Here is a 24,754-nt window from a genome sequence, read left to right as displayed (position 1 = left end):
TTTGTGGACAGAGTTTTCTTAAGGTGGTTTGCAATTTTGGTGGCATATGGTTTTTAATTTTTAGTTAAAAATGAATCATGAAATGTGAGTTCATTTTACACCTGTTGATGGAGTTTCTACTTAACATGTTGTACTTATGTTCTTCAGTTTTTCCTGTGATTATGACAACAGTTGCCTTCAGTTTTAGTGGGCTTTGGGCAAATTTACTGAGTCTTTAAAATCTGTTTAATGAATTCCATTTTTTACAAATACATTGTGGTCTGTTAGATTAGTTGATACCTTGGATTCATGATTGTAACCTAACTGAGCACACTTTGAAAGGAACTTTCAGATTCGTTGCCTGAAGGATTAGCAAGGCTTCAAAAACCTCAGTGTCAGTCATTTGAGACAGTAAAGCAAAATCCATTGTTTGCAATCAGAAATCACGTTTCTTTGCTTTAACATATTTGTAACTAAGGGACAGGTTTACCTTGTATGTTTTCCACCTCGTCATTACTTGAGACAGAAATGAGTATCTAGGAAGTGAGCTAGGATGCCTATTCAGTACCCAGTGCCTTGTGGCAAACCTGGGTAGTGTGGTCCTACCGTGGTGTAGCCTGCCGGCAGTGTGGGGAAAGCTGTACATATCTGCCCTTAAGGAGCAAGTGTTCATATACTGTTGGCACACTCCTTGGAACGGGATGCTGGCTTTCTAACAGGTTCTTTTTAATTTGAGCATGAATGTTGATCAAGAAAAATGTGGAGGAAATCGTCAGATACTGCAAACACAAGATCTGCCAGCAAATTGCTCAAATTTATGCCTGACACTTGGTGGGGAGTTTTATTTTTGATTTTGCACTTTTGCATCTGTTTCAGTTGCTCAGATCCCCAAGAGTGCTTCCCTAAATTGGTTTGTAGTTCAGCTCACTAAAATCCCCATCTGTGGTATCAGCGCCTCAGTGTTTCCTGTAACTTTTAAAAGATGCAGCTGCTAAGTGTCAGGTCTTACCATCAGACAGGGGGAGCTAGGAGTCCCGCTAGGTCTCCAGCTTTCTGGGCTGATGTCAACTCCCCTGTAAAGAGGCCCCTCTCTGGTCAGGGGTAGGCACCATGCTTCCCGCATAAGGCCCCCTCAATCACTGGATCTGGCCATACCAAAGGAACCAGAGTTGGAACTCCAAAGTCAGGAAATCTACAGCAGGCCAGTTTTGAATTTGATCATTTTTTCTGGCCCACAAGTGATGTTATAGACATCGAGATAGTCCTTGGCAGAAAAAAAGTTTCCCACCTCTGCCATAGGTATAAAGGGAGTGAAAAACTGTAAGGAACCTGCAAGGGAGAAGATGGCTAGTTCAGAATTCTGCCCACAGATTAAGGCGGATTTTCCACCGACTTTATACATTGGCCTACACAATTTTGTTTGTGCAGTTTTTTACTTTTTCATGATAATTCAAAAAATGACTTTTGATACTTCTTTAGTGTAAATAAGTAAATTTTATTATGTGCATTTAAGACATACAAAATGATCTTATTAAGGTTCTTATGAACAGTAAGATGAGTATAATGAAATATAGTAATATCCCCATCATATCACATGAATACCCTGTTTTTGTTTTTAGAGCAACAGCAAATAAAATCTATTAGTTGGGGCAGATCGTTGGGTGGCACAGCGGGTTAAACTACTGCTTGGGGCTCCCACATTGCATATTGGAGTGCCTGTGTCAAGTCCTGGCTACTCCGCTTCTGATCTAGCTCGTGCCTGATGTGCCTGGCAGGTAGTGGGTGATTGCCCAAGTTCTTGACTTCTCCCAACCCTGTGAAAAACCCTGAGGGAGTTTCTGCCTGCTGGCGTCTGTCTGGCCCAGCTCTGGTTGTTACAGGCATTTGGGGTGTTACCTAGTGATGGAAGATAGCTCTCCCTCACTCTCCCTCTGTGATTCTGCCTTTCAGATCAGCAAGTGATCTCAAAAAAACCATCCTGCTGTTTGAATCCCAAATATATAGCAGTTTTATTTCCTATGGTCTTAATGTTTCGAATTAGATCTCTGGACCTGTTCATTCTGCCTTTATACTCTGGCCTACATTTTTTTCCATTTCCTCTCCCTCCTGTTGTAACCGCTGTTGGCCACTGTCAAGATTTCTTTAGTGAAATATCTATTCAGATCTCTGCTCATATTTCAGTTTTTAAAAGTCAGAGTTTATTTTTCTACTACTGGGTTGTCTGAGGTAGTATATATTTTGGGTATTAACCCCCTACAGACTTACTGTTTATAATTTTTTCCCCATGTCATAGAGTCTCTCTCTCTCTTTGATTGTTTCTTTTGCAGTGCTGCCACTTTTTTACTTCAGCATAGCCCCATTTCTTTATTTTTACTGCTATGGCCTGAAATTTTGGTGTGATGTCCAATCATCTCCAAGGAGATTTTCCTTTTTGCTCTACGAGTTTTATAGTACGGGTCTTACGTGTGGAGCTTGTATCGGTTTAATCAATTTGGCAAGTTCCTCTTACACCAGGCTTGTGAAGGCAGATTCTGCTCAGGTTTTGTATCCTTCCTGACTTCCTTGGTTTAGGAACACCCTTATTGGCCCCAAATGGCTATCAACCCCTGCAAAGAAAACCCACCTGAAATTATCATCTAAAAGATTTCAGCGTATTTATATTGGAAGAATCACTTCCAACAATCTAACATTTTATTTTGACTGTGCTGTGGGAAAGTAAATGATATATAGGAATACATACAATTAAATACAGCATTATACGAAAATACAAAAATGTGTTCCAGCAGCATTATTTTCAACCCTGACCTAAAGGTGTTGGAATCCTTTTGCTAACAATTTTGAAGAATTCTCTGCAGAAAAAAATAAAAATGACATTTTAAAAAATAGTTATCTTTATTTGAAAGGTACAATTGCAGAGGGAATCACAGGTCCCATCCGCTGGTTCACTCCACACACAGCTGCCATGGCCAGGTATGGATGAGGCTGAAATCTGGTGCTGTTCATGGGTGGTGGAGGCCCAAACACGTGTCTTCCAGGCTGTGAGCAGGGAGCTGAATCGGAGTGCAGCAGCTGGCACTCAGACTATTGCCCACATTGTTGCTGGCGTCACAGGCAGTGTGTTAAACCACTGCACCACAAAATGTTCCGAAAATGGTATTTTAAATGTGATTTTATACTCTAAAGAAAATCTTAAAATCAGACAATTTCTCAACAGAAGTTTTTTATGTTCTTTTTTTTTAAATCATTTTAGGAAATTAAAGAAACTGAATTTAAAGGAATTCCAATAAGTTACTTGGAGGTTCATCCCAATGGAAAACGTTTATTAATCCATACCAAAGACAGTACTTTAAGGATTATGGATCTCCGAATGTAAGTATGTTTTAATTTTGATATTTACGTAACTACACATAGAGTAAGTAATGAATTAGTTGTATTTGTAAAGTGCAATAGGAGTTCTCAGCCAGACAATTTTGCTTACCTGGGATCAGCTGGAAAAATCTAGAAATGTTTTCATGTTAGGTCTGGTAGGTGATGGATAGAACTCTGATGGGGTATTGTTAAGCATCCTACAGCTCACTGGACAGTCCAGCCACAGACTGTTTCCTAGTTCAAAAATTAGACCAGCCCTGAGGCTGGCATGTTGTCCATTGCTTTTTTTTTTTAAGATTTACTTATTTTTTATTACAAAGTCAGACATACGGGGGGGTTGGGGGTCAGAGAGGAAGATCTTCCATCCAATGACTCACTCCCCAAGTGAGCCGCAACGGCCGATGCTATGCCGATCCAAAGCCAGGATCCAGAAACTTCTTCCAGGTCTCCCATGCGGGTGCAGGATCCCAAAGCTTTGGGCTATTCTGGACTGCTTTCCCAGGTCACAAGCAGGAAGCTGGATGGGAAGTGGAGCTGCTGGGATTAGAACCTGTGCCCATATGAGATCCCGGCACATTCAAGGCGATTACTTTAGCCGCTAGGCCACGCTGCCAGGCCCGTCCATTGCTTTTTTATTTTTAGAAATAAAAGACAAATTTACCTTTAACAGTAAAGACTTTTTTTCCCCCTGTGTTCCTGGTATATCATAATAAAATAATGTATAATATGCATTTTCCAGTATGGAGGCCCATTGTTCATGATTTGTTGTCAGGTGAAAACAAGATCAGTGTATTTAATGCCCTGTCTATAAAAGGCTATTGATGCACTTATCTGATTTATGGGAAGAACTGAACTCCTGTTAGTTTTTAGACCCGAGTGAAAAAGTCAGGAGATGGTATACACTAGTCACAGATGATCAGGCAATGATTTTATCTGTAATTTGTTCAGGGATCAGATAGTTCTTGTGTGATTTTTAAAATATATCAGATGGGCCCAGCGTGGTGGCCTAGTGGCTCAAGTCCTTTCCTTGCACACACCAGGATCCCATATGGGTACCAGGATCCCATATGGGTACCAGTTCTAATTCCGGGAGCCCTGCTTCCCATCCAGCTCCCTGACTGTGGCCTGGGAAAGCAGTAGAGGACAGCCCAAAGTCTTGGGGAACCTGAACCTGCGTGGGAGACCAGAAGCTCCTGCCTCAGGCCCAGCATGATCACATAGAGGTTAAGGTCCTTTGCTTGAATGTACTAGGATCCCATGTGGGTGCTGGTTCTAATCCCGGCAGCCCCGCTTCCCATCCAGCTCCCTGCTTGTGGCCTGGGAAAGCAGTTGAGGATGGCCCAGAGCATTGGGACCCTGCACCTATGTGGGAGACCCAGAAAGAAGTTACTGGCTCCTGGCTTCAGATCGGCACTGCCTCGGCCTTTGCGGCCACTTGGGGAGTGAATCATTGGATGGAAGATCTTCCTCTCTGTCTCTCCTCTCTCTGTATATCCGCCTTTCCAATAAAGAAAATAATAAAAATAAATCTTAAAAAAAAAAAAAAAAAGAGAGAGAAAGAAGCTCCTGGCTCCTGGCTCCTGGCTTCGGATCAGCTCAGCTGTGGCTTTTGCGGCTACTTAGGGAATGAATCATCAGACGGAAGACCTTCCTCTCTGTCTCTCCTCCTCTCTGTATATCTGACTTCCCAATAAAAATAAATAAATCTTTAAAAAAATAAAATACATCAGATGGGAGGAAATGCAAGGTTAGAAAAATTCTGTCCACTGTTTAGTAACCAACTCAAATGCTGCTTCCATAAGGTAACCTGTCTCCCTGCTTCCCTCTCTCGCTCCCCAACTCATCATTGATTTCTTTTATCTAAAGCCGCACGGTCCTTGTGGTGCTTTGGAAAGCCATCTTCTGTTTTACACTGATATATTGCTGCTTCTAAATTACAGGCTTACCGAGCACCAGGACTGTTCTGCCTTAGAATGGCTCCGTTTGAAACATTCTCCAAAGTGATTTGTTGAATGAGAATTTTTTTAAACAAGTTTTCTACCTTCTCAATTTTAAATGGTTACGATATCTTACATCTGAGAATACCTTTTGTTTATAGATTAGTAGCAAGGAAATTTGTCGGCGCAGCCAATTACCGGGAGAAGATCCACAGCACCTTGACACCGTGCGGCTCCTTTCTCTTTGCCGGAAGTGAGGACGGGGTGGTGTATGTGTGGGACCCCGAAACAGGTAAATCGTCACTGTTCTTCAGAAAGATTTTTCTAAGAGGAATAATGGTTTGAGGAGGTATGAACTGCCACTGAGGGAATACATTTCAAGGAAATCCATTTTAGAGTTGTCAGCTGTATTTTGTAATATTGAGAAGCTTTCCATGGAATTCACCTGTAGTTAAACTTGGGTTAAACTCCGTTTCTCATATTTTAATATTCTCATGCATGTGTAATTTCACATTAATATTCAAAATTGATGATTTCCTTTTTGATAGTGAGATACTGCTGATCTTAGAAAGTATTTAATGAAGACTGTACTGCAGAATACAGAATGTTATAAGCCACTCTTGGAACGTAACAGGATGGACAAGTGGTTGAACGTCTACATGCTGCTTTAATTAGTTACAGAAACATCTCTGTGAAAGTGTTTAGTGTCTGCTGCTCAACTAGCAATTTACCAGAATTACTGTGACTCACTTTTCTACCAATAAAATTAACTGTTAGAATAGAAAGTCCACTTTTGCCTCATCTTTGCCTTTCAAAGAAAAGCTAAAACTACATGAACATTTTTAAACAAGAAATTGAAGATTTATAAAATGTATTTTGAAATTTCCTTAGGAGCACTGTTTGATTTCACCTCCCTTACTCCTGTTTTTGTACTTGGGAAGTTTTGACCAGCCAGCTCACTTAGGGTTTTCCCCTCTACTGCATTGTTTGGGTTTTAAGTCAATTTGTTTACTTATTTGACAGATAGGTGTAGAGAGAGATGGCCCAACTGCTGGCTACCTCTTCCAAATGCCCGCAACAGCTGGCTCGGCCAGGCCCCATGTAACACCCGCCGGTCTTCCAAAGGGGTGGCAGAGAGTTGTGCCAACACTGCTGTTTGCCCAGGCACATCAGCAGGAAGTTGAATCTGAAGTGGAAAGGGCATTGCACTGTTGGCCCTCTGGTATGGGAGGTGGGTCTCTCCAGTAGCAGCTGAACCCTGCACTGTAATGCCTGCCCCTGAGCTGTGTTTTGATACTTTCACATCAGTTCAGCAACAAGAAATAACACTTTTGTGCTTCAGTAAATGAATGTAGATTCTTCACTGTTTTTGCTTCTGACACATTCCTCTGACATCCCGTAAGCAGCTGCTTCAACCATGTTCTAGCTTTACTTGTGGGTGTCTTTTAAGCATGTGTTACATCAGACAGCCTCTGGAATTAAAAAAAAAGGAAAATCACCAAATACCCTCTTCCTTCAAAGTTCCTATTTTCAAGTTCTGTGATTCCTCGCCTAATTCTGCTCAGAGTTTTTGCTAGCTAGAGTTTACCTGGCTCTGCCACATCTCAGCCAGCTCACCTCTCAGCTTCCTCCAGAAGCTCTTCTTTGTTTTCTGCCTTGATGTCCTCGTTGAGAGTTAAGACTCTAAGGTGGACTATGTCAGCCAGTGGATTCTAGAGAGATTTCCTCATACTTGGACTGGCTAGATTAGCAGTAATTCAGAACTGTTGAACTATTGAAACCTCTTGAGCAGGGCCCTCAGAGCAGGCTCCACATTGGGGACCTAAGATGGTTGGAAGGCTGGGTGTGGCTTCTCCCCTTATCTACTCCTTCCCCAGATATAGAAAGGAAAAAGAGAATGTGGAAATGGTGATCTCACCCACCTTGCTATAGCCCTTGACCCTCTTTTCACCCGAATCAACTGTGTAAAAATCATCAAAAGTAAAAATAATTTTTAAAAAGGCATAATGGGATGTGGTGTAACTGTGTAATAGGGACTGTCATTTCTGGACGTGAAGATACAATGCAGTGTACATCTCTACTTTCAAATCGAAGAAGGACTCCCAATGAAACTGATGGATATATCTTGACTATGATGCTGGCCTGTCTGCCATTGTCCATACCTGTAATGTCAGGACACACTTAAATAGCAGCGTGATGAACTTGGGACTGTTCATAAAGGACTGTATTATTGTAATAATATGGAGGGACCCAGAGGGGCAAAGGATTTGGGGAAGGGAAATCTCAGAGCCTGTGAAACTAAATCATAAAATTAAATTGCATTAAATTAAATAAATAAATAAAACACATAGGAGAAGGCGGGCCTGCCAATTGCAGAAAATTAGGTATTTAATCGAGTTGTACTAAAATATTTAGAAGTATTTAAGGCTTGTGGGTAAATGTGAGCTTCATTGTCACTATAATACTTTCTAATGAATTGCAGCATAGTGTTGTAATGAAAACTAGCTGGCACAACACACATTTTGAATCTCCTTTCTCATTTAGGAGAACAAGTTGCAGTGTATTCTGACCTGCCGTTCAAGGCACCAATTCGAGACATTTCATACCATCCTTTTGAAAATATGGTTGCTTTTTGTGCATTTGGGCAGAATGAGCCAATTCTTCTGTATATTTATGATTTCCATGGTAAGTCTACAGCTTGAAAAGTACAGAATATTCAGAGTAACATGTATGTGTAAACTCAATGAAAGGCCATTAGTTCTATAAATCTATCAACCTTTGTATTAACAAAGCTCTCTTGAATATACCGTAAGACTCAAATAGAGTAAACTGACTATATTACTGTAGTTATGGTGTAGCATGTTATTATTTTATGATGCTAATTACTATGGGCTGTAATTATCAGCCAATGGGACAATAATGTTTGTGCTATTGGAATCACAGAAAGGTAAGCATTACTTTCTTTATATATCCATTTAAATGGGTAACTATCACCTAAAATTATTTGGTAATATATTAACTAAATTTAAAACGTATTTTTTAAAGATTTATTTATTTTTATTGGAAAGGAGGATATACAGAGGAGGAGAGACAGAAAGGAAGATCTTACATCAGATGATTCACTCCCCAAGTGACTGCAACGGCTGGAGCTGAGCCAGTCCGAAGCTAAGAGCCAGGAGCTCTTCCAGGTCTCCCACGTGGGTGCAGGGTCCCAAGGACTTGGACCGTCCTTGACTGCTACACTATCACGCTGGACCCAATTTAAAATATTTTTGAGCCCAGCGCAGTAGCTTAGCAGCTAGAGTCTTCACCTTGCACATGCCAGCATCCCATATGGGCGCCAGTTCTAATCCTGGCAGCTCCATTTCCCATCCAGCTCCCTGTTTGTGGCCTGGGATAGCAGTCAAAAATGGCCTAAAGTCTTGTGACCCTGTACCCGTGTGGGGGACCCCGAGGAGGCTCCTGGCTCCTGGCTTTGGATCAATGCAGGTCTAACCATTGTGACCGCTTGGAAAGTGAATCATTGAATATAAGATCTTCCTCTCAGTCTCTCTTCCTTTCTGTATATATGGCTTTTCAATAAAAAAATAAATATTTTAAATATATGTACACATATTTTTACAAACTAGATAATTGAAATTTTTAATGTTTTAAGTCACCTAGGTAATTTCTTGTTCTGTTTTTCTGCTTTACAAAAGTGCTTAGTTTTTGTGTGATGTTTTGAAAGTATTCTGACATTCAAAGTTAGAATCAAATGCCAGTGAAAACAGGATCTGGAATTAGAAATCTGATTTCTCTTTCAATTCTGAATAATACAAAATAATGAGGAAGTAGCAGCTTTGGAAATGTTGTCCAGACACCCTGTGGTTTTCTAGCTACTATAGGGATTTATGCCCATTTTTATATATTTCTTTCATTTCTATTTTGAAGTTAGGATTTAATTGTTCATTATGTTATTGATGCTGTTATTTTCCAAGTTGTAATTCTTTGTCTTATTTGTGATTCTTGGGATGTTATTTATCATTATTGTTGATAAGCTAAAGTGGTATATGTAGTTTTGTTCATTTATAAATTCATACTATATAAGTATGCATACAAGTAACAATGTAGAACTTTGGGACAAATTGTTTAAATTAATGAGGCTTACATTTTTTTCGATTAGTATAAATCACATTGATTTAATGGTTGTGACAAGTGCTATTAGATAATTTTATAAATTTTTCATCATAGTATCACTTTTTTATAATAGTATTATATTGTGGATTTACAGATAAATTAAATTAGAAAATAATGTATAGAATTAAGATACATCTTAAGGTAATCTCCTACAACCATATTCACATTTGAAGAGCAGCATTAACTAATGGGGAAATTGTTCATCACCGTCAAGTTACTCTACAAGCGTTAACAGAAATAAACACTGCTTGATTATGGGAAAGGACTAATGGATTTCTCAAGTCAGTCAGTGTCCAAAACCGATGTGTGATTCTAGCATGTATCCTGAAATAGCTCTTTTTTCGTACACACTTCACCAAATGAAAAGAATTATACTTAAAATACTTCATCATTGCAGCTGTTGCACAGGAAATAGACAACGCATTGATTTCGTCAGACTTTTAAGAAGTTTCACAATAGTCTTCATTCAATTTATGATTTACTTTTTAGACTTTTGAAATTTTCACCACACATATACATTGAAGTCTTAATTCTTTACATGTTTTAGGCTCCGTGCTTTTATATTAGTTACTTTGTACTTGCCTTCCCAAAGCTCCATTTGTTTGTGAAAAAGTGAGTACCGGTGCCTGTCCTGCCTTGGAGAGCTGTTTGTGAGGTTACTATGAGTCAGAGCCTGTGAAAGTGCTTTGTAAATTAACAAGCACTGTATTAAAGCAAACAAAAGCTAAAAGAAGTTGTTGTTGTGCTCTCCCAACCAGTCCACACTTGACTTTATAGGAACTCGCGTTTTAATATGCAGATAAGCATCTCTGTGTGCAGTGGGATTTTAAAAAGTTGTTTTTTCCTTTCACTCTATTGGTTTACCCTTTCCTTTATTAATGTGTGCACCTTTCCAGACCTGTTGCATCAGAAAATGAGTACATCAAGTTTAGACCCTGATGCTATATGTCCATGCCATCTTATTAGAAGAAAAAGAAAGGATTTCCTTGGGTGTTTTATAAATTAAAATATTCAAATTGTACATGTATGAAATTAAAAATATTTTGTGCAGTGTATTCGGAACACAATTTCTGATATAGTAGAACAGTTAAACACAATAAACTTTAAAACATTTCAGTACATTTTCCCAGCTCTTCGCTGTTTGTTTTTCTTTTTAAAAATATATGCTTAATGTGTTTGAGAGCGTTCCAGAGAGACAGGAGAGACAAGACAAAGTTGTCCATCCTCTGATTGGATCAGGAGCTGAGCCAGTCTGAAGTCGGGAACTTCTTCCAGGTCACCCACGTGGGTGGAGGGGCCCAAGGACTTGAACAATCCGGTGCTGCTTTACCAGTCCGTAAGCAGGGACAGGGATGGGAACTGGAGCAGCCAGAGCATGAGCAGGTGCCCACATGGGATGCCAGTGCTGCAAGCAGAGGAATAGGCTTAGCCTACCATGTCTTTGTTTGTTTGCTTTTTTCAAAGAAAGTATGTTAGGAAGAAGTTAAGTAGCTAAAGATTTACTGAAGGTTTGCCATTCAAAACTTAGCATAGCTCTTGTCAGTGATACAAATCTGTGAGAAAATGAAGATAGTTTGCATCTCTAAAATATTTTACTGATTAAACATAGGCCAGATTCATCAAGTCATCTTTAGACTTTTCATTGAATATGCTCTATTATTAACCTGTTATAGTTTGGCCTTGTGTTTCATTTCTAGACAGCAGATTTTGACACAGATAAAATTGGGATGTAGCCTTATGTAAAATTTTTAATGCTATAAAATTCATAAGATACATACCAATTAAGTGACTTTGAAATAGTATTTATCAGAACTTGTGACAATTTTCAAGGAAAAATGGAGTAAGCTCCCTTTAAAAATAAATAAGTTTTTCGAATGAGACCACAGCAGTAGCTAAATGTATCAGCCGTCTTTCAGTTCCAGCAGAATCTGTGAAGAGTCAGCAGGCATCTCTCCCTGGTAAGCACATGGACAGGTTGTGGTCTTCTGGGTCTTTCATGCTACTGACTTTTTGCTTTTTTTGGTAAGAAATACAATTTTTACTTTCAGAAGGCAGTTTTATTTGCCTGATGTTGAAAGGTTAATCATATGGGAATACAAAATTTAGTCACAGAGCACCACAAATAATGTGCACTTAGGATTCCCATAATAATAGAATGCTAGTCACAGAAACGGCTTCTACTGAGTTAATGTTATGAAGCTCGGCTTTAGCAACCAGTGTTTTGCTTTAATCAGTATTTGTCCATGTCAGTATCGAATAGTATCCAGCAATAATACTGGCGTCACACTTCCTGTGCCTCCCATGCTGCTTCGAGCACTTTATATTGATTTATTTAAATTTTCACAATAATCTTATGATATAGGTACTATTTAGCATTAGGAGCCAGAACTTAAAAGCGTGCAGTCTGGGTGGAGTCCGTGACCTGTTTGCTATTACTTAAACTGCCTTTCAGGAGATCCCCTGAAATCCTAGCTGCGGTGTGTAATAAAGCTCTTTTTTTTCCCTTTCTTCCTACTTTACCATCTTTGTATGCTTCTCTGTGCCTTTGTCTTGCGTCTATATCTTTCATACTTAGAGGCAAAGATGGGGCTTGTTCATCTTTTTATTCTCAGTAGCTAACCTCAATGCTAACACATAATGAATATGCATGTGTGTTTTTTGTTGTTGTTGTGCTCAGCCTTATTTAGTAATCACAAGTAATGAGCCTAGTTGTTCACTAGGTGGCACTGTGTCCCCTAAACCGATGTTAACTGGAACATGATTTTCCGTGCTTAGGGTCTTAGTTACGCTAGACGCATCTTGAACACCTACCTGTAGAGTGCCTAGTGGGCTGGGTTGTAAAACCTAGGCATCGTCTCAGATGACTACGCTCTTTTCCAATCCTTTGTGCTTGCTGAGTGGTTTGATAAACCCCTGGAAGAACGAGTCAAACTGAAAAGTAATTTCTACCTCTGACATGATTTTATTAAAATCACTTGTCTTCATCAGTGGTCACCTATGTCACCACTGCTGAAAGCTTATTTTTAAGACACAGTGACTTGTTTTACCAGAGTTCAGGGCTACATGTTCCTTTAGGTTGTGATAAAATACTACTGCGTAACTTGTTCACTGACTAAAAGCCCATGGTGTTTGGAACATTCAAATTACTACATGTGCAAAAAATATTTGAACAAAGAATTCTAAGTCCTATAGAGCAGAATTTTTAACTTAAGCTTTGTTAAACCATAGAATGGAAGCCATCATCAGTTAGAGATTCTCGGCCTAAAACAATCAGTTGTAGAAGCAGGTGACACCTAACCGGAGTTTACTCAGCATCTGCCAGCTGAGCAACGCTGACACTTACCCTCCCGTCCAGTCTCTGGAACCCTGTGAGAACCCTGAGGTGGCACTGCTGTCCTCTTCACGGGAGGAAGCCGACACAGGGAACAAAGCAGTTCCCTGGTAGAGTGTACCATGTGCTGGCAGGCTGTCCATCACAGCTACGTGTGTAGTTTCCGTATTTCTGTGTCAAGAAGTAGCCTAGATTAAGACGGTGACTAAATATCCCTATGGTATGACATATTTTTAAACTCAGTCTTCAAGGGAAACCCTCTAGAATAGAAGGAAATTTGTGTTACATTATTATTAATAATTAATCATTCCTCTTTTAAAAGTTTAGGGGGATAATTTATAGTTGTGATGAACTAAAAAAAATATTTTCTCTATCAGTTCCAAACATGTGTTGTCTTATAGTACGTAGCACTGGATTTTAAAAATCCATTTATTGTTTCTAAAGATGTCTTTCTTTTGAAAGTTGCATAGAGTAGTTATAGAGGGGTGAGAGAAAGTGATCCTTCGTCTGCTGGTTTGCCCCCAGGAAGGCTGCCAAGGCCAGTGCCAGGCCAGGCCAAAGCCTGGAGCTTCTTCTTGTTTTCGTACATGGGTGGCAGGGACTTCTGCCTTCTGCCATCTTCCCAGGCCATTAGCAGGGACTTCAGTGTGGAGTAGCCAAAACAGTGAACCAGCGTTCGTATGGAATGCTGGTGTCACAGCAACTGTTACTCATTACATCACAACTCAGGTCCCTGTAGGATTAGATTTTAATGTAACCACTTTAACTGTGTTTTCAATAAGATAACACTTCCTGGGAAATAAATTTCACTGCCATGGTTTTATGTATAATTCAGTGGCGTACCTAGAATGTTGAATGATTACAAGGCAAACTCAGATATTGTAGTCCCTATACTTGGATAAGATTATAATGTAACAAATACACTGATTGTAGAGAAGCATTTTAAATGTTTGTTTGAAGTCAAACAGGGAAAGTTAGCAGATATAAGTACCCCTGTTTTGAAAAGCTTTATTTATTTATTGTATTTGAAAAACAGAGAAATATAAGTAGGTGTATAAATATAGCTATAGATATAGAAATGAAGAGGGGGAAGAGAGACACAGAAATCTCTCACTCCTTTCCGTGGTTCATTTACTAAATGCCTGCAACAGCTGAGGGACTGGGTCAGGCTGAAATGGGGTGCTGGAAGCTCCGTCTGGGCGGGGGCCCAAGCACTGTAGTTCTGCCCTGCTGCTGTGCACCGTGCGTGTTAGCAGGCAGCTGAAGCGGACAGTGAAGCTGGGACTTGGACCAAGGCACTCCGATGTGGGACACAGGCTTCCCAGGCAACATCTTCATCTCTACACTGAACATCTACCCTCAGGGGCCGCAGTTTAAGAATGAGGCGCCCCATTCCCACAAAACTGTATTTTGGTAAATAATAAATAAATATAAAAAAAGAATGAGAATGCAATCTATCACTTAGCCATGTCCTAAAGTATGTTTTACTGTTCTTCGCATAACAGGGACTTGAATTTAAGGTTTATGTCAGTCAAGGAGCTGAACATATGGAAACCACTTAGTCAACTTGGTGACTTTGAACATAAGCCAGAGTCTTGAATTTCTCATCCAGGCTATCTTTGGTTGTTTGGTTGTTTTTGGAATACTGATGTTGGTGCTTTTTAAAGAAAACCAAGCAAGGAGGAAGATTATAAGAAGTAGACAGCAGATCACTGGTTATAAGAAAGAGACAACAGATCACTTCCTGGCCTTTTGGCTAAGATCAAGTGTAGAAATAGCCAACAGTGGGGCGCCTGCACAATGGCGCAGTGGCAAAATCTTCACCTTGCACAATCTGGGATCCCATTTGGGCTTCTGGTTCATGTCCTGGCTGCTCCACTTCCCTTCCAGCTCCATGCTTGTGGCCTGGGAAAGCAGTAGAGGATGAACCCTTGCACATTGCTACACATGACAAGTGTTAAAGGGACAAAGAGGAGGATCTGGGGCAACTGTTAAATGTTTAAAAACTAGAAAAATAGAGCTACCCACCTTAGAGAAATCACGTTAAAAATAGAAATTTAGTAATTTAAAAGTAGTAGAATTAGATATCCAGTAAAATGATTCTGTAATAACAGGGTTATGTGTAATAACAGATATTGAAAAAAGGAGTTAAGTGTTAAGAAGCTTATAACTTTTTACGTTTCTGTAAAGTCATTAATACAAGTAAACATGGATTTAAATGCAAGAGGCAGTGTATGAAAATATCTTATTTCCTCCTTTCTTCCTCCTATAAAGATAAAAATCTCCCAAGAAAACCGCATCTTTTTTATAATTGTTTAAGGTCAGAATATACACAGAAGCACTGAACTTACTGTATAAATCAAAGGATTGTCAGTTGTAAAAAAATATGACATTTTAGAACTGTTTTAATTGTGTATAATTTAGATTCCAAATAGTAGTCCCTGGAAGCACATTTAGAAGCGTTTGGATGGCTACAGCATGGCTTTGGTCCTGTGAGGCGGTCGCCTCGGCTCTTGTCTCCTAGTCTGCTCCTGCACTGTCAAACTTAGCACCTGCAGTTTCTCCTTCCCCTCCGTAAGGCTGAAACATGAAGGAGCCGCTGTCTCTGAGCCTGTTCTATCACATGACACATAGCCTCTCAAAAAATGGTGAAGGGATGGACATGAGTGGTGGAATTGGACACAGGTTAAGTCAGAACTCAGTTTTAAGCACATTAGCACAAAGGAGAAAAAATGGCGAAGAAATAGTTACTCAATTGCAATCTTGTACTTGACCATGGCCTGTGTAAAAGTCTTTGAGAAACATCTGCACCGATTGGAGTGTGAAATTTGAAGGCATAGCAGAGGTCACCTGTTAGAACCTGCTTTACCATGAAATTGAATAGGCTTGTGCAAACAGATGTATGCATTTGCTGTGTAAGACTAGGGAGGAGGGAGCACACAGGACTTGTAAGTAGCTTCTGTTTCTGGAAATTAGATCTTTGTAAATTTCAGTAGATTTTTTGAAAGTTGTTTTCAGAGAACCGGAAGTTTAAAGTTAAAGCAAGCTGTTAATTTGACTCCTTGAAATCTAACCCTTTAGAAGATATAATCATTTGAAGTTCATTTTTTCTATCTATATCCATTGAGGAAACTTCAGTCTTTTCCAGAAGACCTTCTAGTACCTGCAAGCATAAACAAATATTTAGCCTTTTACTATTTCTTACCAACTTAAAGAAAATTATTTCCTAAGAAATTAAAAAATATATATGTGGTTTGCATCTCATATTTACAAAATCCAGTTTAACCCAAAGAAGAAAAGGAACAGTAGTAAAATTCAGCTCAACCCCTGTACCTGCTGCTGCTCCCTTCTCCCCCCCCACACACTGTAACACTCACACACACACACACACACACACACACACATCTTTGAAAAAAAATAAAGTTTCCTTTATTCTGTAAGAAGAGTTTGAATTTTGAAGAGAAAATCAATTTTCCAATTGTCCTTTATAATAAAGATCCAAATGATATATTGAAAAAATTATAGTCAACACCCCCGCCCCCAACACACACACACAAAAAACCTTTGGAGAAATGGCTGCACTTCTGTAAGCATGCAGAGCTTAGCCCTGAGGGGTGCGCGGTCCTGGAAGAGCAGGTGCAGGCAGATTCTCTTCTCGATAGCGTCGCCTGGCTCTCAGCACCATCAGGGCCGTCCAGAAGCATGCACCAGCTGTTGCTAAGCTAATCTTTCTCACGAGTGCCTGAGTGCAGTACTGTGTGAATAGCAAAATCATAGTCCTAAAATTTAACATGTGTCAATTCAAAATGATGGTTATTGAAATCAAAATTTGTAACAACAACAACCAAAATGGGTTTATGCTTTAATATACTCACTCTGTGGATTTTTAAGCTGTTCTTTCTTCTGGCTAATAATATAACATGGGCAGCTTTCCATTGTGATATGCAGGGTCTTCATAGAGTTTGCAGAAAATATCTGTAGTGATAAAAAAAATAGACATACATTTCAACATATGTACCAAAATAATGTGTGTTTAAATCTCATTTTTCCATAAATGTTTTCCTATATGACTGAATTCAGTCATATAGGAAAAAAAACACTTTCTATTATGCATTTTTTCATGACTAATTTCTTCATTAACTTTCAGTGAGGTTAAATAATTTTAATGGCTTAATCTAGTCCTTTTGTGAATTTTCTGTAATAGTTTTTTGCCTAGTTTTAATTTGTATTATTCTTTTTAGTGGGTTTTGTGGGGACTCTGCATATTAAGATTAATTATTCCTTGGGCCCGGCGCGGTGGCGCAGTGGTTAAGGTCCTCACCTTGCACGCCCGGGATCCCATATGGGCGCCGGTTCTAATCCCAGCAGCCCCGCTTCCTTTCCAGCTCCCTGCCTGTGGCCTGGGAAAGCAGTCGAGGATGGCCCAGGGCTTTGGGACCCTGCACCCCTGTGGGAGACCCCGAAGAGGCTCCTGGCTTCGGATCGGCATAGCACCGGCCGTTGCGCTCACCTGGGGAGTGAATCATCGGACGGAAGATCTTCCTCTCTGTCTCTCCTCTCCGTATATCTGCCTTTCCAATGAAAAAATAATAAAAATAAATCTTTAAAAAAAAAAAAGAAAAAAATGAGAAAAAAGGATTAATTATTCCTTTTATCACCATTTTAGCATTTGCATTTTGAAAAATATCCTTATTAAGACGTAATTGACATACAATATGATGCACATAGTTAAAGTGCACACCCTAGACTTCTGTATGTGTGTGAGACCATTATCTCAATCAAGAAGAGAACGTATCTATCATAACCAAAAGTTCTCCATTTTGCTAGCCCTCCTTACCTTCCCTCACTCTGTATAACCAGTATGACTTAGTTTGTATTTTTCAAAATAGTGTATACATAAAGCAGCAGAACTAATGTACTGTCTTTTGGCTTCTTGCTTTCATAATACTTGGGAAGTTTATCCGTGTTTTATCATTTGTCAGTGTTTCTTTTGCTGAATGTTCTTCCTTATATCACAGTTTGTTTATCCATTCATCTGTTGATGGGTGTTTGAATTGGACCCAGTTTTCAAATGTTGCGGACAAAGCTGCTGCAGACATTCATGTACAAGGCTTTCTAAGGACATATACTTCCCTTTCTAGTGGTCAGTTTCCTGAGTAGAGGAGCTGGATCTTCTTGCAGGTGTGTGTTTTAACTTATTGGGAAGCTGCCAACTATTTACTGAAGTGGTTGTACCACTCGCACACACATGCAAAATGTGTGTAAATGTTTCAGCATCCCCATATCCTTCCCCAGTTGGAAATAGCCAGTCTTTTTCATTCCAGCCATTCCAAGAGTTAAACAGTTCTATTTAATTGAAGTTTTACTTTCCTTTTCCCTAATGACTAATGGTATCGAGCACCTTTTCATGTATTTATTTGCCATTCAGATACCTCCATTCAGAAACAGAGGTTCCGGTTCATATGTTCTGTGTGTGTTTAAAATTGGCTTACTTGTTTTCTGATAACAGAGTTTAGAGGGTTCATGTTCGCTGGGTACAAGTTCTCTACCAGGCATATAATTTGCAGATAATTTCCCCCAGTCCTTGGCTTGTCCCCTCATTGCCTTGACAGTTTGAATAACAGAAGTTCGAAACTGATGAAATCCAAATGATCAGTTTATTATTTTATGGATTTTAGTGTTGTATGTAAGAACTCTTTGCCTAATCCAAGCTCATAAAAGTGTTCTTCTATATTCCCTTTTATAAATTTTGTAGCTTTAGGTTTTATAATTAGGTCCATGATTTATTTGGGTTTACTTTGTATACACAGTATGAAGCATGTATCAAAGTTCATTTCTTCCCTTGCAAGTATCCAACTGTTCCAGCACCATTTGTTGGGAAAAAAATATTCCTTCCTCACTGAGTTTCTTTTACATGTTGTCTGTACATACTGAGCTCTCTGTTTGCTTGATTCATTTGTTTATTCCAATAACAAACTGTATTTGGTTCCAGTAATTTTATCAAACCTCAAATCCCCTTGTCTTCATGGATGTGAAAATTCAGCTAGTTTTGTGAAATTTTCTTTAATTCTAGTCTCCATTAAATTTTTTAAATATGCTTGCTTTTTAAATCAACCTAAAATCTAAAAGGGACAATGTGGATGCTATTCTCACAGTTGTTGTCATTCGCGTCATCATCTGTCAACCTCAAAAACATTCACCTTTTGGACTGCTTGTCTCACTGTAAGAAGTTAAATCCAAAATAAGAATTATGTGCAGAAACAAAGCCATCTATGAACATTTTTATCCATGTATGATTTATAATAGAAGAAACAGCAAATGTTGTAGTTATTCAGTTGTAGAAGAAAGCATAAAAATTATGATGCATCATTAAATGAAATACTATGAAACATTCAAAACTGACTTGTAATAGAAGCATAAAAATGTATTTAAATTGTATTTATATTATCATGTCTTACATTATGTACAAGTATAAAATTTTGGAAGAGTGTATACATACGAAAAAAGTTGTTTTAAGGATATGAGTTTGTGAATGACTTTTATTTTTGTATTAGCGTTTTCATTCTACTAAGTCTTTGAGTCATATTATGCTTTCTTTATACATATGTTGGTTCTTATGCACCTGTTTCAAGTTACGTGGTCTTGAATATTCAATCACAGTACTTCCTGATACAAATTTTTTGTATTTTCTTTTTTATAGAGTACTTAATAAACTCACATTTTTACCAGTCATGATAATAGTAACTTATTATTACCTATGTTTAAAATGTAATTTCCAATTTCTGATTTCTTATTGAGTGTTCCAATTTCGTGGCTTAACTGCTTGATTATTCTTTTGCTCTGATGATTTTAACTAATAATGGATCTGGATTTGTTTGTTTGGTTTTTTTTAGTAGCCCAGCAGGAAACGGAAATGCTCAAACACTGTAATGGAACATCGCCACTACCTGGAATATACCAAAGTCAGGATGCTCTGTGCACCTGCCCAAAGCTGCCCCCTCAAAGCTCTTTTCAGATTGATGAGTTTGTGCACACCGAAAATGCTTCATCTAAGATGCAGCTCGTGAAACAGAGACTCGAAACTGTCACAGTATGTTTGTTTTTTGCAGTTGAATTTAAAAAACCATTTCTAGCCTACTTTGCCATACCTAAAAATATTAATTAAATGGAATAAGTTCATTCCTTAGGAATACACTTTCTTGTACTTTTGTAGTTCCTGTTTGGTGCTTGTTTGCAATCATGAATTCTGTGAAATCTGTACCCTCAGCACCTCATACACCAGGATGCTTTGGAGGTGGATGACCATGAATTTGACCCTTACCTGATAAATTCTCATTGCCATGTGGTGGGACCACTTTGGGAAGACAGGGTTCTCCAAACAGGTGCTTTTTGCTTCAGCCTGGTCTACAAAGTGCCGTACAAAGCTTGTCTGCAGTCTTATGCTTTCTTCAGTAGTTCTCAGGCTTTAGAGTACGTGATTCTCATGGGCTGACTTGCTTCAGCTGCAGGGCCTGTGATTCAGCAGGTCTGGTAGGACCACAGTGTTTCATTGTTGACAAGTCTGCAGCGGCACGGCTGCCACTAATGCTCAGACAACCACCTTTTGAGAACTTGTCTGGTTCAGAGTCCTCAGCATTTAATCAGAGCTTAACAAATATGTGCTTCCTGTCCTCATCAAACCTGTAAGCTCTAACAGTGTCTTCGTTATATTCCCCAATTTGCATAACTAATTTTCATTAAACAGCAGTCTGGTTAGGTGGGTAATACAGAGAAAAACTGAATTTCTAAACTCCATTACAACGACACTGTTGCTTGTTTTTGTTTGTGGCTCTTCCTTTGTTCATTTTGGTGAGGTTAGGTTAGCCCTTCAGTTTTCTGTATTCCAGCACTTTCCCTTATTGGGCTACCTTTTCCAACCCTTGCCTTGTCTCCTTGATTGCCTGCTCTCTACCTGGAATCCTGCATTGATCCTTTCAGCCAACATAGATCCCTAAAATGATTGCTGTCTATCTGCTTGTGGTTAAAAAAAAAAAATGAAAAAGAAAAGAAAAAGAAAAACACCCAAGCCTTGTCTACTTGTGGAATACTTTTGTTGCACTGACCAGGTATGGTTTGGCCTTGCAGTTTGAGTTCCAGCAATTTCAACAAAGAAAACTTAGTTACGTCGAATATTTATTATCTACTACATTTAAGACTCAGAAGGACAAAAAAAAAAATTTGTTTGACCCTTGATGGCAATTCGCAGCATATCTGGTAGCTGATGACAAACATATAAACAACTATAAATAGTTTTTGAATAATGCATTCCACTTACATAGTGCTCATGTTGCCTGTTTTAATACAGTAGCCTTGTAAGAAAGGCATGGCAGTGTTTATTACCCTTGTTTTATGGACTAGGACATTTACTGTTCAAAACACAGATACAGAATTTTATGGGTTTTACAGGTTGAACTAATGTATGCATAATCTCCTTTGTTCTTTTTAAAAACAATTTTTCTAAGTATGAAAGCAGCAGTACCAGCCTCTGCTAGTGCCAAATACTTTGGTGGAGTGTTATGTGTAAAGTAGTGAATGAGGTTAGAACTCATTAAAGAAAAGAAAGAAGCAGAAGAAAATGGCGTTGCCCGAATCGATAGTTTAGAGAAAATAGTCAGCAGTATAGAATGTCTCAGAGCACTTGCTTCTCACAGAAAAAAAAAAAAATCTAGACAGAAGAGGAAGGTTCTGTTTCAGTTCCGCATAGCCACGTAAGAGAAATTCCTGAATCCACCAGAAATAGGTTTGGAAGCTTCTAGTAGGTAACCTACAGCACAGCCTAAACTCTAACAGTAAAAATGTGTTGCTTCTTAGGGAACCTAAAAATCTCCTTTAAGGCAGAAAAGTCATTAGAAGAATATGTACATCAGAAGGGAGGGAAGTGAACACAACAGATGTCTTATATAGCGTGCTATAAGATTCAGTTAGATCCTAAACATAAATTATTTAGCAGGGTCTCGGATCCAGGATTCTTTTGATAAGTGTAGTTGTTACTGGTTAGAAGAAAAAGATAAGTATAATAGATTGTGTATATGATTGAAAGAAGAAGCCCAGCTTACAAAAATAGATGGTAGTTAAAGATTGAGTACAGAAGAATTATAAAATCAAAGTATCTATTATCAACTTAGTTAGTGAAAAGACACCAATGTCCTGGAAGTATTAGTAAAATAGTTACATTAAAAAAAACACCACCAGTTTGCTGGTGATAGCTATTAATATAGAGATGATAAATTTGGAATTCTGCACAAGAGCCAGATGGGAAACCAGGGTGATAATGTAACTATTTGTCTTGAAACATCTTATAAACCTGAAATAACAGAAATAGTGTGAAGCACATTGATAAAGATTGATAAATTGTGGGAATAGGAAGTGTTACTTCTTGCATGGTGTTGAAAACCTGTTAACCAAGAGTACTGAAAAAATACAATCGAGTCACCCTGGGTCTTACTTCAAATCAGATCTTCATTTACCAGGTATCTAAATATGAAGGAAACATTTTTAAAAACCAAAGAAATAGAATTTAATTTTTCTATTATGTAAATGCACAAAAGTTTTGCTAATCTTAAAAGCATTGAAAAATCCTCCTCCAAAATACAGTGATAGACTGTCAGAATAGAATTTAAAATATATCTGTTTAAAAATCTGTGTGTGTGTTTATCTATACAACAAACACTAGTATGCACATACACATACATGCAGCAATGCCAACTGCATTCTTAACATGCAGAACACTCAACATAAGAAAAATAGTGATACATCCACACAGACATTGATCAAAGAATCTTGGGCTTACAAAAACATTAGTACCACTACTTCTATAAGTAGATTTTGGAGGTTCTGTCTCACTAGGTGCCACAGGAATTGGGTATTAGTAGATGATGAAAATGATGAGGATGCTTATGAAAACTATCGTGGCATTTGTTGATATATTTTGCTTAGAAAATCTTTCCTGAAGGTGAGTGGTAAAATATATAAAGAAGCTGTCCTCTGTGACCAAAGCGGACCTTTAATACAAAGTAGTCTCAAGCCCCCCTAGAGCTGAGACCGTGCAGTTCTGTTCATTTTTATGTTTTCAGCCTCTGGCACAGTGCCTGAGGAATATCAATCAGTGCTGTCCTTTCGCTCTGCCACTCATCTAAACCTTGACTGGTTTTAAATTGAGCGTACACAGAACTGTATTGAGACAGCTTTACTTCCACTTATGCTTGCTTTCCTTGTCCTCTCCTTTCTTTAGAAAGTTACAGGCTTTAAAGTACATCAGGCTATAGATGACACTCCATATTTATGTGTAAGTTTAGTTGGATTACAGAGAAAATGCTTTCTGTTTCTCAGTTAAATTTGAGAATATGTAAGTATAAGTGAATAAACTTATTTATATGTTGCAATTTTTTTATTTTTTAGCATTTCTGATATGATTGTATAATCAGTAGGGTATTCCAGATTTTAAAAGGAAGTCAAGATTTATATGTCTAATTTTTAAAATGCATGGGGAAAAATATTTTCTTCACTAGATGAAATGTATTATTTTTCTAAAATGTTGCATGCCAGATTATCTACAGACTTAAGAACAATTCATGTGTAGATACTTTAAAAATAAGTTTCTTACAATAAGTTTCTTACCATAAAACTTAACATCCTAGAATCACCTAAGTCGTAACTTTTTTTTTTCTAAAATGATTTTAAAAGCATATAAGAAATAAAGAAAGGAAATGTAAAGGAAAAATAAAAGTCACAAAAATATTATTTAGGAAGTGAAATCAAAAGCAATAGGGAAGTAAACAAAGTTTTTTTTTTTTTAATAAAAGGAAGATGCCTCTGTATCATTATTTGACTTAACTCTTAACAAGTGCTTTTGAAAAATTATCTAGAGAATTTTTTAGGGATGGAACTAGACCTAGGCTGACTTTGGAAAATCAAAGGTGTTTCAGTTTGCTGCACTTTTTAAGTTATTCTCATTTTGTTATAAGAATTCATTAAATTTTTTTTTCAGGTATTAATCTGCAATGTATTTGCCTGAATAAGATCAATATGGCATTCTTATTCCTGTGGCACCACCATTCATTGTGTTTTGCTAGCTTTTAGGTTTAAATTGACTAGATTTCTACATTTTATCAAAATTCCTTTTTGTTTTTCTGAAATTGTATTTTGGTTGACCTCAAATTCTTTTCTATAAGTGGATATTCCTCAGTTTACAAGGGACTGTATATCGTGGTATATCTAAGTAAACCATCCATAGCAGTTTAGATAATAATGCTGTTTCTGGGTATATCTTCTAGACCTGTTACCATTTTAATACAGAGTGTTACCACTGGTGCTAAGTTTGTTGAGGAGGTAAATATTTTTGTTTGTTTGTTTTGAGGCAGATGTCTGTGGAACCTCAAGAATATTTTGAGTGACTTTGGATTTGTCCAGTTGTATTCATAAACATAAAAGAATAAAAAAATATAAAACAAAAATAAACAAAATAAAAAAACTAAACAAAAATAAAAATAAAAAAATAAACAAAAAATAAAAAAACAAAAAAAATAACCATAAACATAACATTCTTTCTGTAATTTGTAGTCTTCTGAGTTCATTGGGAACTATTTAGAATGACAACTTGTAGTGTGATAGATGAAGAAGGTTCCCAATTATTGATTTTGGTTGTTAAGAAGATTTATGTAAATGCATTAAAAAGAGTGACTATTTTATTTAATTGAAGTTCTGAATACTTCTTTATTGTACTGTGTTTCTTTTAGGAGGTGATACGATCCTGTGCTGAAAAAGTAAGTAGCTTTTATTACCAGGAACATAACTTCCAAAATACGGGTTTCACTGTGATTCATCAATGAATTAGAATGCATCATTCATAGCTTACAACTTTTATGAAAGTTAATCTGATTTGCACCTTCTTTGACAGTTTGTTTATTAGGCTATTCTGGTATTT

General features: G+C 37.9%; 1 protein-coding gene across 1 annotated transcript in view; it reads left to right on the top strand.

Annotated features, from left to right (window-relative positions):
* AHI1 (Abelson helper integration site 1) overlaps positions 1-24,754 on the top strand; it is a 190,262-nt gene that overhangs the window by 56,209 nt on the left and 109,299 nt on the right. Inside the window, exons 15-19 of the mRNA XM_040965629.1 lie at positions 3,230-3,348; positions 5,447-5,577; positions 7,830-7,970; positions 19,686-19,882; positions 24,567-24,593. Coding sequence (XP_040821563.1) covers positions 3,230-3,348; positions 5,447-5,577; positions 7,830-7,970; positions 19,686-19,882; positions 24,567-24,593 — 615 coding nt within the window. The remainder of the gene's footprint in view (positions 1-3,229; positions 3,349-5,446; positions 5,578-7,829; positions 7,971-19,685; positions 19,883-24,566; positions 24,594-24,754) is intronic.

This window comes from Ochotona curzoniae, unplaced genomic scaffold (genome assembly GCF_017591425.1).
Source record: "Ochotona curzoniae isolate NIBS_2020 unplaced genomic scaffold, NIBS_Ocur_1.0 scaffold_3890, whole genome shotgun sequence".
NCBI classification, from domain to species: Eukaryota; Metazoa; Chordata; class Mammalia; order Lagomorpha; family Ochotonidae; genus Ochotona; species Ochotona curzoniae.
This window is presented reverse-complemented; position numbering and strand designations above follow the sequence as displayed.